The 14,403-nt window shown below is 46.8% G+C and overlaps 1 protein-coding gene, 1 long non-coding RNA gene and 1 other non-coding gene across 3 annotated transcripts; 2 read left to right on the top strand and 1 right to left on the bottom strand.

The window, feature by feature from the left end:
• Positions 1-391: 391 nt before the first annotated feature.
• Positions 392-9,663, bottom strand: LOC128142259 (uncharacterized). Its single transcript, XR_008235329.1, has 3 exons — positions 9,544-9,663; positions 2,664-2,762; positions 392-619 (listed from the first exon to the last, which is right to left on the bottom strand). It is a non-coding gene; the product is annotated as an uncharacterized LOC128142259 (long non-coding RNA).
• Positions 9,664-9,679: 16 nt separating this feature from the next.
• On the top strand, positions 9,680-11,225 carry LOC128142249 (translation initiation factor IF-2-like). Its single transcript, XM_052788196.1, has 2 exons — positions 9,680-9,991; positions 10,494-11,225. The coding sequence occupies exons 1-2, from the start codon at positions 9,680-9,682 to the stop codon at positions 10,689-10,691; spliced, it is 510 nt and encodes a 169-aa protein (XP_052644156.1). The 3' UTR covers positions 10,692-11,225.
• LOC128152269 (small nucleolar SNORD12/SNORD106) lies at positions 10,335-10,423 on the top strand. The gene has a single exon (XR_008238587.1). It is a non-coding gene; the product is annotated as a small nucleolar SNORD12/SNORD106 (small nucleolar RNA).
• Positions 11,226-14,403: the final 3,178 nt, after the last annotated feature.

Below are 14,403 nucleotides of genomic sequence, written 5' to 3'. Positions count from 1 at the left end.
CCTTAGGATAAATCCTATCTGAAAGGACTAGCCGAGTCTGGAGTCAGCAGGGTAGTTACTCTTGTTCTCAATTCTCTGGCCAAATTTTAGTAACATACATCAGAGTTAAATGTAGCTGTACTTGGAGTTCCACTGCAATTATTATGTTACCTAAGGATCAAACCAAAATTCTGTTCTAACCCACTGATCAAAGTTAAAAATAGTTTTATTCTGTCCTAACGTATAGAGACAAATGGTGGAGGTTCCAAAAGTGCCTAACTGCAGGAAGGGATAGGATGTGTGTATAGTGCTTCACTAATCTTCTGTTATAAAGAAACCATGTAATGGTTTACTGCTTTTATTTTCAAAGTCTGCAGATAGAAACCAACAGAAAAAGCATGAATCAATGTAATATTGTCCTTAAGGGCTTCTATATTTAAGTGATTTTATTTAGACAACTCCTCTGTTTAAGCTCAAAGAAATGCTATTCCAGGGGTGGTTACAAATCTGAAAATACTCAGCTTCATCTCTGTGGCTGTGACATGCTGTATTGCTTCCCTTTAACTGCTGATTGGATCCATACACTTAATTAATACTCAGGAGCTTCTGAGCAAGAACCTGAACATCCCATGGAAGGAAGCTGGGGAAAAGAATTAAGTTGTTGAAGCAAATTAAAATCTCTAGGGTATTCATTTAATCTCTGGATTAGAACTAAATAAAAGCATACAGATGGCAAATAATACTTATCCAAGAGTGTATTTTATTCTCTGACAAAACATTATTTTGTATAGGCAGTATCCTAATGCAACAAAATTGTATTTGATTAGAAATGAAAAAACTATAGTGCTTTTAAACTTTACTCATAAGCCCACTTCAAATTTCATATTATTTTTTAACATCCTGCTAGTAGATGTTTTAGATTTTAAATGTCCCATGTTAACGATACAGAAAATATTCTTCGGAGTATGCTTTCAGTACCTTCCTCTGCTACCACTCTTTCATGTATCTTTACTATTTCCAACCAAAAGATAGTCTTTTATGTTTAAATGCCTTTTTTTTTTTTTCTTCTCTCTTCAGAAGGGAGATTAGCGCTCCCAAAGAAGGCAATCCCAACCCTGTGTTAAGGGACAAAACCTCTGATGTGTTTCATGTCAAAGTCCAAATGCAAAATCTGTTTGGGGACAACTGGGCATCTCTACAGACACTAATCCTATTTCCCATTTTTTCATGGGTGCAGTCTCTCAAATTGCTCTTCCACCATTTTAAAGCCACAAGCAAATACATCACAGTAGGGATATATATTGTGGTCTGATTGCTAAGTATGGCTTTCATTGTTTTCACACAGTAGCTTGGTTTTAATCAAGACGACTATTTAGCTCTTGCCTAGAAAAAACAATTGGGAAAGGAAGGCATCACTGGAAAAATAAATCTATTGGTAGTTTGTTGTAAATAAGATTTGGTATAACTGTCCTACAAACTGCCACTGCATTTGCATAAGAAGTTTGTAAATTTCCTTTAAAGCTTGTTAAGTAGATACAGAGGAGCTTATGTATTAAAATGTTGAGACACCAAGTTATTTTAATTACTAAAGTGGATAAAAACTTGAAGAAAATATGCTACTTCAAACTCACAAAGGCTAAATACATTTAAATAATTGTCTCTTCTAAGCATTCTTAGCAATAACTCTGTTGTGCTTTCCCTTGTACTGTACTTCAAAGGTAACTGGTGTTTTAACTTCTTGTATTTCCATGTGCTAAAGGGCTGATGTAGAAATCCAATGCTGATTTTTATTTAAAAGAAAAAATGTTATTTAAGAGCTTTTACTGTCTAACCCCTCTCCATTCTGCTGGTCCATAATTGTATGCAGATAGGGAACATGTACCTAGATTAAAGTGATACTTAAACTGGGTCAAATGCAGACCTCTTGTCATTCATCAGTCAGCTGGATATAACTTCAGTGATTTTAACAGCCTTTTGCCACATGCTGAACATGGTGTGGTTTTGTTTAGGCTGGATATTAAAGCTAGTCCCACTTCAAACAAGCACGTGACAAGTGTTCAAACTGTGAATGTGCACAAGCTTGCACTTACAGCGTCTCGAAGTGCTTGAGCCCATGGTCCTCTCGGCTACCCGGGGAGGGAATGAACCCTGTGGTTCACAGACGGATGTTTCCAAATTCCCTGTGAATGCTCCCATTACTCCCCATTTTCTTGTTGGTATTTTTTGTTGACACTTTCTTCTGGGAAGCTAGTTTAGCCTTTAGCTGTGTGGCATGCTCACCCCTCCCTTCCTGCTAGTGATTTTACTTCATAAAGAGGCTTACTCTCTTACTGGTGTCACACAGCATCAGAAATTGCTGTATCCTTAGTACAAAGCTGTTAACAAGGCAGTTGCTCATCTAACAGGCATTTATTGTTTCCACGTTTTAAATGGTTTATCTGAGCTTGGAAATACTGTTAAAACATTTTGATCAATTTTAAGGCTAAACCTGAACAGATGCATAAAAGCAGCAAAGGACCCAGTCCTGCAAGGTGGAGTGCTCTGGCTCACCCTAAGACTCACTGCAATGGTCATACCCTAAAAATCTGCAGCATCCCTAAGGAAGATTTGTGTTCATCAGAAAATGAACGCTGGGATCTCTCCGTAAGTGTGCTTTGTGTCCCTGGTGATCCATAGCTACTGACCTCTAAACCTGCTGCTGTAAATAGGCCCAAAGTTCCTGCTACAGTCACAGTGTAGCTGTGATCCATTTCTATAATTTTTGGAAGGAAACCCGTGACAGTCTGTAGGAAGAAAAAAAAAAGAGAACGTAATTTATGTGCAAAAACGCCTATTAAACTTGTAAATCTGAGTACATGTTCCTGCTGGGTCTCTTTTCCTGAAACTCAGCTGGGTCATTCAGTCTTCCTTTGTTTCTAGTTTTAGTTGCAGGCTAGAAAAATTCTGGCTCCACAACTAAACTATGGCAGTTTCTTTCTTACTGCCCTTTAATCCATTCTGTGAATTTTGTGTTTGGCATTTTTCATATTCCAGAAGACGAGTGTGTATGATTTGGCAGATGCTCACAAAGATTCTTTTCAATACCCTGTCAGTGTGCTGTTTTATTTTGATTATCATAGTGCTCCATGGTGAAGTTGCTGACCCAACAGTTCAGAGAGATCTTTTCATGGCTTTCTTGATGCATACCTTTTTTTTTTTTTATTCTATTACAAAATTTTATGCTGGAAAATTACAACCTGTATAAGAAATTTCCTGAATATTGGAGGCATCTGGTGCTGGGTTTTTAGTTTAGGTTATTATGTCAGGAAGTCAGAGATTACATCCCAATTAAAGTTTAGATTTCTTCATATTCGGTTCTTACTTAAAAAAAACCCCTGAACATAACAATGTAGCAGTTAGATGCTGGCATGTAAAATATTTAATCATCCTATGAGATTAACAAGGTCTTGTTTAGCAATTCAGAAGCATTTCTTCATTCATCAGGTTTCCCTGTCCTAGAGAAAAGAATGATTCTGTGCTAGCACTCAGTGTTAGCATTTAGAAGAAGCTGAAAATGTGTGCCTGTGAAGGCTGGTATATAATACAAAAGCATTCTTCAGAAGTTGTGGTACTTTTAAAAAAATGCATGTGACTGCCTTTTAACCTTTTACCTTCACTTTGGCCACTCTTGTAAAGTTAGAGTAACTGCTCCTGCATGACTCATACAAGAGCAAACACAGGGACACAAGACTGGAGAGGCCCAGCCCAGCATGCTGGTGCCTGCGGCTGCAGTGAATAACCACCTTGTGCAAGAAAAGTACGTAGCTGTCCTGCGGCCAAAAGTCCTGCTAATCGGCTGTGAAGCAAAGCTTTCACATGCTGGCTGCTCTGGCCAGCAATGCTCCATGGAAGAGGTCCCTCCACAAGCAAGTAACAAGGAGAATTGGGAGTTGAGTATGTCCTGACTTCTGCCACCTCTTGAGGAACTTCCAGAGTTCAGTGAGGCTTGCTACGAGTCCTGACTGAGTTGAAGAACTCATCTAGCTAAAGAGATTTGCAATGTGGTTCTGCCAAAGAGAATAAAACCCAGGGAAATCAAATAAATTTGATACTAAGCTCTGCTGCAGCTGTTTAACATCCCTGACCTTCCCATTTTTCCTTCCTTGTCAAGCTAGGCAACACAAATCACATTTACAGTTCCTTTTGCGTTGTACATGTGACATGGGTTTGCAGTGTAACAAGATTAGTTTTCCCTGTAATCCTCTTAAAATGTCCTTCCTTTGATTGTCTTTTCATCTTTTGGTGTTCTGGAATTTGGATTAATGGGATCGAGATTTATTCCATAAGTCCTGTTTGATAAGCTGCTTTCAAGAATTAGTTGCCTACAAACACATTTAATTTGGAAAAAGCATTTTAATGGTAGCTGAATTATGCAGTGTTATGCCAAACATACTATAAGGCCTATATATGTACATGCAGTATGTATGTCTGTAGATACTACTAGACAGGGAGGTGAATAAAACAAGACAGGCTTACTCATTTCAGGGTGTCTGAAATCCCTCCTGTGGCTTCTCCAGGCAGTTTTGCAGAGCCTTGGCTGTATGTTTGCAAACTAGCTGACAAATCGACCATGTGCCTTTTCTTGTTCTCATCACATTTCAAGCACTATCCTTCAACTACCCCTTCCATTGGTCCCACAGGATGTATTCACCTTGCCATCAGCTTGATCTGGTCCCCTTGTCACTGAATCCCTGTTTAATTAGTAAAAGCCTGATACCAAAGTAACAGCTGGATTGCTGAAGCACTGATGTGACAAGTCACACAATTGTCGTAGGCAACTCCCTCTTAAGGGGGACAGAGGGCCCAATATGCAGACCTGACCCATCCCACAAGGAAGTGCTGCCTCCCTGGGGCCCGGGTAAAAGACATTACCAGGAAACTCCCTGGTCTGGTTCTGACCTCTGATTATTACCCATTGCTGGTTGTGCAGGTTGGCAGTGATGAGATTGCAGAGAGGAATCCAAAGGCAATCAAAAGGGATTTCAGGGCACTGGGACGATTAGTAGAAAGATTGGGAGCACAGGTAGTGTTTTCCTCAATCCCTTCAGTGGCAGGGAAATACACTGAAAGGAACAGGAAAACACACCTGGTTAATACGTGGCTCAGAGGCTGGTGCCATAGGTGGAATTTTGGGTTTTTTGATCATGGGGAGGCTTACACAGCACTGGGCTTGCTAGTGACAGATGGTGTCCAGCTATCTCAAAGGGGTAAGAGAATCCTTGCTCTTGAGATGGCAGGGCTTATAGAAAGGGCTTTAAACTAGGTTTGAAGGGGGAAAGGGATAAAACTAGGTGCACCAGAGATGAGCCTGGGGGCAGTGTGCTGATGTTAGGGGTGGATTCGATAACCCAGATCAAATGCATCTATGCCAGCGCACGCAGCATGGGCAATAAACAGGAGGAGCTGGAAGCCATTGTGCAGCAGGATAGATATGACTTAGTGGCCATCGCGGAAACATGGTGGGACGACTCCCGTGACTGGAGTGCTGCAATGGATGGCTACAAGCTCTTCAGAAGGGATAGGCAAGGTAGAAGAGGTGGTGGGGTGGCTCTCTATGTTAGGGAATGTTTGGACTGTACAGAGCTACACGATTCTGATGACAAGGTGGAGTGCTTCTGGGCGAGGATGAGAGGGAAAGCCAATAAGACAGATATTGTGCTGGGAGTCTGTTATAGACCGCCCAACCAGGTTGAAGAGACGGATGAGTCATTCTACAAGCGGCTGGCAGTAGTCTCAGAATCGTGTGCCCTTGTCCTTGTGGGGGACTTTAACTTTCCAGACATCTGCTGGAAATACAACACAGCAGTGAGTAAACAATCTAGAAGGCTCCTGGAGTGTGTGGAAGATAACTTCTTGACACAGCTGGTGGGTGAGCCAACCAGGGGAGGAGCCTTGCTAGATCTGTTGTTTACGAACAGGGAAGGACTGGTGGGAGGTGTGATGGTCGGAGGCCGTCTTGGGCTTAGCGACCATGAAATGATAGAATTTTCAATTTTTGGTGAGGCAAAGAAGGTGGTCAGCAAAATCACCACTATGGACTTCCGGAGGGCAAACTTTGGCCTCTTCGAGGCACTGGTTGAGAAAGTCCCTTGGGAGATGGTCCTGAAGGGCAAAGGGGTCCAGGAGGGATGGACATTCTTTAAGAAGGAAATCTTAATGGCTCAGGACCAGGCTATTCCCATGTGCCGCAAGTCGAACCGCCGAGGAAAACGACCGGCCTGGCTGAATGGGGAGCTTTTGCTAGGACTTAAGAAAAAAAGGAGAGTTTATCATCTCTGGAGGAAAGGGCGGGCAACTTGGGAGGAGTACAGGGATCTTGTTAGATCATACACAGAGAAAATTAGAAAGGCAAAAGCTCAGCTAGAACTAAATCTGGCCACTATTGTAAGGGACAACAAAAAATGTTTTTACAAATATGTTAACAGTAAAAAGAATCCCAAGGAGAATATCTATCCTTTAATGGATACAAAAGGGAACGTAGCAACCAGTGATGAGGAAAAGGCCGAGGTACTTAATGCCTTCTTTGCCTCAGTCTTTAATAGTGAGTCCAGTCATCCTCAGGGTACTCCACCCCTTGAGCTGGAAGGTAAGGATGAAGAGCATAACATACCCCCCCTTAATCCAGGAGGAATTAGTTAGGGACCTGCTACGCCATCTGGATGCTCACAAATCTATGGGACCAGATGGGATCCATCCAAGAGTACTGAGGGAACTGGCAGAGGTCCTTGCCAAGCCACTCTCTATCATCTATCAGTGTTCCTGGTCAACAGGGGAGGTCCCAGAGGACTGGAGGCTTGCCAATGCGACTCCCATTTATAAGAAGGGTCAGAGGGAGGATCCGGGGAACTACAGGCCTGTCAGCCTGACCTCGGTGCCGGGGAAGATTATGGAATGGTTTGTCTTGAGAGCACTCATGTGGCAAGTCCAGGATAAGAGGGGGATCAGGCCCAGTCAGCATGGGTTTACGAAAGGCAGGTCCTGCTTGACCAACCTGATCTCCTTCCATGACCAGGTGACCCGTCTAGTGGATGAGGGAAATGCTGTTGATGTTATTTTCCTAGACTTCAGCAAGGCCTTTGACACTGTCTCTCATGGCATACTCCTTGAGAAGCTGGCGTTTTGTGGCCTGGATAAGTGCACTCTTCACTGGGTGAAAAACTGGCTGGATGGCCGAGCCCAGAGGGTTGTGGTGAATGGGGTGAAATCCAGCTGGCAGCGCGTCACAAGTGGTGTTCCCCTGGCTCGGTGTTGGGGCCAGTTCTGTTTAATATCTTTACTGATGATTTGGATGAGGGGATTGAGTGCACCCTCAGCAAGTTTGCAGACAACACCAAGCTGGGAGGCAGGTCGATCTGCTTGAGGGTAGGAAGGCTCTACAAAGAGATCTGGACAGGCTGGATCGATGGGCTGAGGCCAATCGTATGAAGTTCAACAGGGCCAAGTGCCGGGTCCTGCACTTCGGTCACAGCAACCCCATGCAGCACTACAGGCTTGGGGAAGAGTGGCTGGAAAGCTGCCTGGCAGAGAAAGACCTGGGGGTGCTGGTTGACAGCCGGCTGAATATGAGCCGGCAGTGTGCCCAGGTGGCCAAGAAGGCCAATCGCATCCTGGCCTGTATCAGAAATAGTGTGGCCAGCAGGAACAGGGAGGTGGTTGGTCCCCTGTACTCGGCACTGGGGAGGCCACACCTCGAGTACTGTGTTCAGTTTTGGGCCCCTCACTATAGGAAAGACATTGAGTTGCTGGAGCGTGTTCAGAGGAGGGCAACCAAGTTGGTGAGGGGCCTGGAGCACAAGTCTTATGAGGAGCGGCTGAGGGAGCTGGGGCTGTTCAGTCTAGAAAAGAGGAGGCTGAGGGGAGACCTTATCACTCTCTACAACCACCTGAAAGGGGGTTGTAGTGAGGTGGGTGCTGGTCTCTTCTGTCAGGTGGCTGGAGATAGGACAAGAGGAAATGGCCTCAAGCTGAGGCAAGGGAGATTTAGGTTAGCTATTAGGAAAAATTTTTTTACTGAGAGGGTTGTCAAACATTGGAATGGGCTGCCCAGGGAAGTGGTTGAGTCACCATCCCTGGAGATAGTCAAAAAGCGAGTGGACAGGGTACTTCAGAACATGGTTTAGGAGGCACGGTTAATGGTTGGACTCGATGATCTTGAAGGTCTTTTCCAACCGAAATGATTCTATGATTCTATGCTAACACCTCATACCAGTCAGAGTGAGCAAGTGAACACCTATGCCTGGTGCCTTGGTGTAACCAGTGTGTATTTTACAAACAGAAAAACCCCAAAGAGTGCAGCAATTACACGATTTTGAGCTAGCCTAGCCCAGAGCTGCTTACTGCAGAACACAGCGTTGCTGAACTCCTGTGTTTAGCCCAAAAGACCACCCTGCCTATGTAAAACTGCGTATGGCTTTGTGCCTTCCCCTGCCTCTTACATTCTGACTCCGTTTCAACCCCATCTCTTTAGTTGGTCTTATTCTAGTGACAAAAGTTCCCACCTTCCCCAGGAGGTGCTGGGAGGGTGGGGTCATGGCTGCAGAACATTTATTCCTTAATCATACGGTGGCATTCCCTGCTATACAGCGACCACTGGTGAGGGAAGAAATGCTGTGCTTGGCTGACCTCTCTGAATAGATGTACACACCCTGTGTGAGTGTAGGGCACTGAAAATACCTTCAATGTGTATTCAAGGATGTCATGTGGCAGGTCTCCACTAGATATGGATGACTGGATTCACTCTCCAAGGTGAATTTATAGCTATAAAATCACTGTGCATGGCAGTGCTTGGGTTACCAAAATCACTGCACATGGCAGTGCTCAGGTTACAAGGCAGGCTGTTCTCATTCAAGACACATCCTTTGCCCTCTATTCCATTCCTCGTGTTACTCAGTGGCAAACTACTTAACGCAACATAATTTGCCTGTCTAGGGCCACCCAATAGTAAAATAACTGCTACTGTGATGTGATGGGTCCCCCAAACTGCGGTAGGCATCCCCCCAGCGACACAAACCTGAGCTGAAACCCAGTTGCCCATCAGCAGGGAGCCTGAGCTGGCAGAAATACAGTGGTGTAAGTGGGCAGTCCTTGAATTAATGGTTTGGGGGCTCCTGCTCTGGATTAAGGTTGGGTCACAGGCTTGATGTTGCCACTGCATTTGCACATGCCTTTGGACAAGTCACTAAACACCTCTGAACCCGTTGGGTTTTTTTTTTTCTTTGTAAGAAGAAAACTAAGAGAAAATTAAATTTCCAAAGCCATACTCGACGACGCTGGCAAAGCACGGTAGACGTACCGATGCCCCAAGCGTGGGGCACAGGCAGCGCTTGCCCAGTTTCAATCTCCGGACCTCCCCTGCAGCGTGGCATACCGCGTGTACCGACACCCACACCGGGACCCAGTGCTGCCCCGCGGTGCCGCAGCCCGGCGGGAGGCCTGCAGCCGCCGGCCCACGGCCACGCCGCGGGGCCCACGTCCGAGCACGGGGACGAGCAAACCGGCCGCGCCCGCCTTCACCCGTCTCCTTACATCAAGCCCGGGCACACCACCGGCCCTGGGGCGGGCTGCAGGCACTAAACGCGCTCACCACCATGAGGTGAACGGGGCCAGCGAGCAGCGGCGCGGCCGAGCGCGCCCAGCGCCCCGTCCTGCCCTCCACCGCGAAATGGCGGCCCCGCTGCCGGGCGCACCTCACGCCACCTCCACCGGCTCCGAGCCCGCCGGAGCGCGGAATGAACGACTCACGCCATCGCCTCCCTTAGGAGCGGGGGCCCCTCCGCGGGGACAGGAGGGGAGAGAAGGGGAGGGGAGGGCAGGACAAACGACTGCTCCTGCCGGCTGCCCGAGCAGCACCGCCCAACATGGCGCCGGCGCCCGCCCTCCCGCCTCAGCGCGGGCGGGGCCGGGGCGGGGTCGGGCGGCCCCTATAAAGGCCCTCGCGCGGCGCTCATCGCCCTCTTGCTCCGGCGTGGCTGAGGTGAGTGCGGGTCCTGGGCTGGGCTCCGGGGGCGGTGGGTGCGGGCTTTCCCCTTCTGCCCTTTCCTGGTGGGGCCCCCACCCCGCCTTGTCGGGCTTCTGGCGGCCGCCGTCGTCGCCCGCCCGCTGAGGGAGCGGTGTGGGTCGGCAGCATGGCCGCCTCTTCTCGGGTCCGCCTCGGGGGCCCCGTCCCTAAGTGCTCTTCTCTGGGCTCCCGCCCTGTTTCCCGATGAGCGGCCGCCCTTCCCGGGAAGGTCTTACACGAGCTCACCCGGACCCGCCGGGGGAGGCGGGAGCGTGGCGCGGCCGCGGCGGGTGTGCGGCCGTGGGGCACCCGGGGACTCGCTGGTGGAGGTGATGACATTTTTTTCCCCGTCAGAGCGACAGTGTTGATTTCTCACTGTTCAAGCCAGATCGTGTCTGATGCACCAGAGGGCAGCGCCCGCTGTGTCCCACGCACTTGCGGGGCCCGATGCTAACTGTTCCTTGGGCTTTGCTCGCAGGACGCTGCCGAGGCGGAGGGTGCAGGGCCTGCGGGAGACCTGATGGGCGGCAGGGTCAGGCACGCGGTGAGGACACTTGCCCGGTTTGCTCTGCTGAGAGAAGGGGGGGTTAAGGGAATCTTAGTAGATAAAACACTGCTTAATAATTATCTAGATTGCTGTGCAGCCCAAAGAATCAAGCTGATAGATAGTGTTTAATGTTTTGCCAATTATTGTCTAAACTAACTGAGGCAAGAAGTCCTGTAGTTCCTCACAAAGGACAGTTCCTGATAAGAACTAGAGACTTGCCCTAAGAACCAGCTAAAACCGACCCTGCGGTTTGGATAAGAGCCAAGGAAAAACTGAGTCTGCGCAAGAGTAAAAGGTTACTAGCAGTGATGAAGAGGAGTCGCCTGCCTTCATCCTCACGACCCCCGACGACCACCACAAGGAGGTGCCGCGCAAGTGCAGTCGGGAGGAATTTATGAAAATGACTCCTTGGAACTAATTTTAATACGAAGTGGGGATAGGTCATGCATATGTATAGGCGTATTGAGAAATCTTATGTATATGTAATACTTGACTGTATAAATTTGGAGCAAGTTGCCGCATCAGGCGTGCACGACTTTGGTGGGACTAACCCCCCTGTGCTGCCCAGCGCTGAATAAACGTACCTACTTTACAATCTCACAGACTGTGAAATCTATTCTCCGCATGTCAGTTTGGCAAGCCAGGCAGGAGACTCTCTGCTTGGCTGCGGGATTGACTGTGGAGCGGACGCCCCTAGGCGCGCCCCAAGAGCTTCTCTCCGAGGAGCCTCCGCTGCCGGCCGTTCACCACAGCAGCAGAGAACCTTCTGAAGCCGTGGACTAAACGGCATGTTTTACAAGGGAAGCCCGTAAGTCATGTGTGTGGCTGGGGCAGCTGGTAAATCGCGCAGAGATGTCTGGTGTGCAGCATAGTCCCTGTATGAGAGGAGGGTACCCTGTATACTAACAAGGGGATTTGCTGACTGATAGGGCAGCCGCTAGCGATCTTGGGAGCAGATCAAGCAAATCCAAGGTCACTGCTGCATCCCAGTGCCGGGAGCCAGGATGGACCTGCCGATGATTGGTATATAAGAGGCAGGAGAAGGGTAAGCGGACCTCCTCGCAATTGCGCTTGGTGTATCTTTATACTTGCAGCTGTTGGATGGATGTTAACTCGGATGATAAATAGTATAATTTGAATACCCGGGAATTTTATGTTAATGTTTTTGTCTTTGTGTTTAGATAATTTGTGAATGCCTCTATATGTTGATGAAGGAACAGGGCGAAAGGAATCACTCCTTCGGTGGTTTGGACTTGAGCCTTGGGAGTATTTGAACAAAAGTGGACATTGGATAGAAAGGGGAAACGAGCAGTATTATTTAAAGGGAGCATATATTACTCCTGTGGGGTGGAAAGTGGCTTTAGACTGGGAACAGCCTTCAGATGTCTCTATAAGTTCTAGTGTTGGTGGACACATAGGGGTAATTCCCTGCTTTACATGTGGGCTTGTTTTTAGGCTATATGAAATTTGGCACCAAGCTTGGGTTTTGTTGAAGTGCAAATTTTGTGGGAAAAGGTGGTATTTTATATCCAGTAGGTGGAAGGCAGAGTGCCCTATGTAAGTGCTTTCCCCAAACCCCACAGTTTCATAATTGGGAAAGAACCCAACAAGAATCTGAAATAGTGATGTTGGTGTGTGGAAAGGAAAATCTGATCCCAGAAATCTGGGATGTGTGGGAAGAGGACTGGGAGAAAACTATAAGGAAGTGTAAGAAGCGATTTGTGTGGAAACTCACTAAAAGAACTAGCAAAAGCAAAAGTGAGAATCAATAGAAGAATTTATAAAATGAGTAACACTCAAGGGGGAATTTTGAAGACGAGTCCTTTAGGGTGTGTACTTGCTCATTGGAAAGATATTGTCGGGACTGGAGGCACGGAAAGCAAGAAGACCATTATTAAATATTGTAACCAGTGGTGGCCTTTGTATAAATTGGAAAGCGAAGCTAAGTGGCCACTCAATGGGTCAATTTGTTATAATACTCTTTTGCAATTGATGTTGTTTTTAAGGAGAGAAGGAAAGTGGGGTGAAGTCTCATATGCAGATATGTTTTTTTACCCTCCGAAATCATCCGGAGTGGCAAAGGGACTGTGGGATGGTACCACCACAGGACCCCATGGTACTTGCACTTGAGCAAGAAAATAACAAAGAGCTTAGAGGTAAACTGAGGTGGTGTTGCTTGGCATGTAGTATTGGACAAAGGTGTACTAAAGCAAACAAAATTCACCAGGTACCAGAACAAGATCTAACCGATTTGTTTAAGCCTCCCCCTCGACCACAGGGACAGGATGCGGACTCGGACAGAACTTCCACCCCCCCCGGACAGTCCTGTATCTTCCTGTACTAGGAAGAAATCTGCCCCAACAGCCTTACAAGCACCTCTCCGAGAGGCAGTAGGGCCTGATGGCGGGACGATGCTAATCAAGGTACCCTTTTCCACCACTGATTTAGGGGAATGGAAGAGGGCTGCAAAGGATTACAGGAGTGATCTGGTAAGTGTAACCAAACATTTTCAGTTTATTGTAAAACAGCATAACCCTGATTGGAAAGACATATAGCTATTATTAGAATATATGACTGAGACAGAGAAACAACTGATTTTAAAAACAGCAGGGAATTTGGCTGAAGATCATTATAGGATTACAGGAGGGGATGTTAAGGAATATTTCCCTCTCCAAGATCCAAAGTGGGATGTTAATAGATCTGCGCATGTGGAAAAACTGCAGGAGTATCAGGAGTGGATCTCAAAGGGAGTGGAGAGGGCAATCCCCAAGACTATAAATTGGTCAGCTTTATATGCAGTCAAACAAGGTCCTTCCGAGTCCCCATCCAAACTCCTGGATCGACTGAGGGATGTAATGTGCTGCAGCACACAGCTGGATTCTGGGTCAGAGGTAGGGATACAACAATTAGTCTCCCTGTTTTGGGGTCAATCCACAGGGGATATAAGGTGCAAGCTCCAGAAGTTACACCCTATGGAAAGTAGAAATTTGGAAGTATTGTTGGATGAAGCATGGAGGGTATTTAGTAACAGAGAGGAAAAATATAGACAAAGGCAAAGGAAACTAATGGCAGTCATCCAGGAAGAGGAGGAAAAGAGGCCTAGACAAGACATGTCCCGACTAGGCAAAGATCAATGTGCTTTGTGTAAGAAATTTGGTCGTTGGAAAAAGGAATGTCCAATGAACAAGGAGAGGGGGTGAAGCAATCAGACAGGAAGAACGGTAGCCCATGTGAAGGAAGATTGACGGGGACCTGGGGAATCTACCCTAGCGGATCCACTGGTTATAATTAAGCTAGGGAGCAAACAACAAGAGGTAGAATTTTTGGTTGATACAGGGGCAACATATTTGGTTTTGAATCAAGCCTTGATGCCCCTGGGAGACGATTATGTCATGGTAAAAGGGGCGGCTGGCCAACGTGAAAAGGCATATTTTTGTAAGCCTTTAGAATATAAATTAGGAAAACAATGGGGCATCCACAAATTTTTGTATATGCCTAACTCCCTAAAGGCACTTTTGGGAAGAGATTTGTTGGAACAATTGGGGGCAAAGATTGTATTTGAGAAGGGAGAAATTACTCTGGAGGTAAAAGATCAGCAATATATCCAGATATTGAGTCTAACTTTTACCAGTCTCCCCTCAGAAGGAAAAATTAGCGAGGAAATCTTAGATCAGGTATACCCTGGGGTATGGGCCACCAATGTACCTGGAAGAGCAAAAAATGCTCCACCTGTTGAAGTCAGGCTCAAGGAAGGCTGACAACCGGTAAGAATTAAACAATATCCCCTAAAGAAGGAAGACAGGGAAGGAATCTGGCCGGTAGTAGAAAAATTTTTGCAATT

Source organism: Harpia harpyja, chromosome 1, assembly GCF_026419915.1.
Source record: "Harpia harpyja isolate bHarHar1 chromosome 1, bHarHar1 primary haplotype, whole genome shotgun sequence".
NCBI lineage: Eukaryota > Metazoa > Chordata > Aves > Accipitriformes > Accipitridae > Harpia > Harpia harpyja.
The sequence above is the reverse complement of the archived record's forward strand: the minus strand, read 5'-3'. Positions and strand labels throughout refer to the sequence as shown.

Excerpts from the sequence above, each read along its gene's own strand:
- LOC128142249 (XM_052788196.1), top strand. The coding sequence starts at position 9,680 with ATGGCGGCCCCGCTGCCGGGCGCACCTCACGCCACCTCCACCGGCTCC. Across the intron at positions 9,992-10,493 it reads CTTGCTCCGGCGTGGCTGAG|GACGCTGCCGAGGCGGAGGG; the intron begins GTGAGTGCGGGT and ends CTTTGCTCGCAG.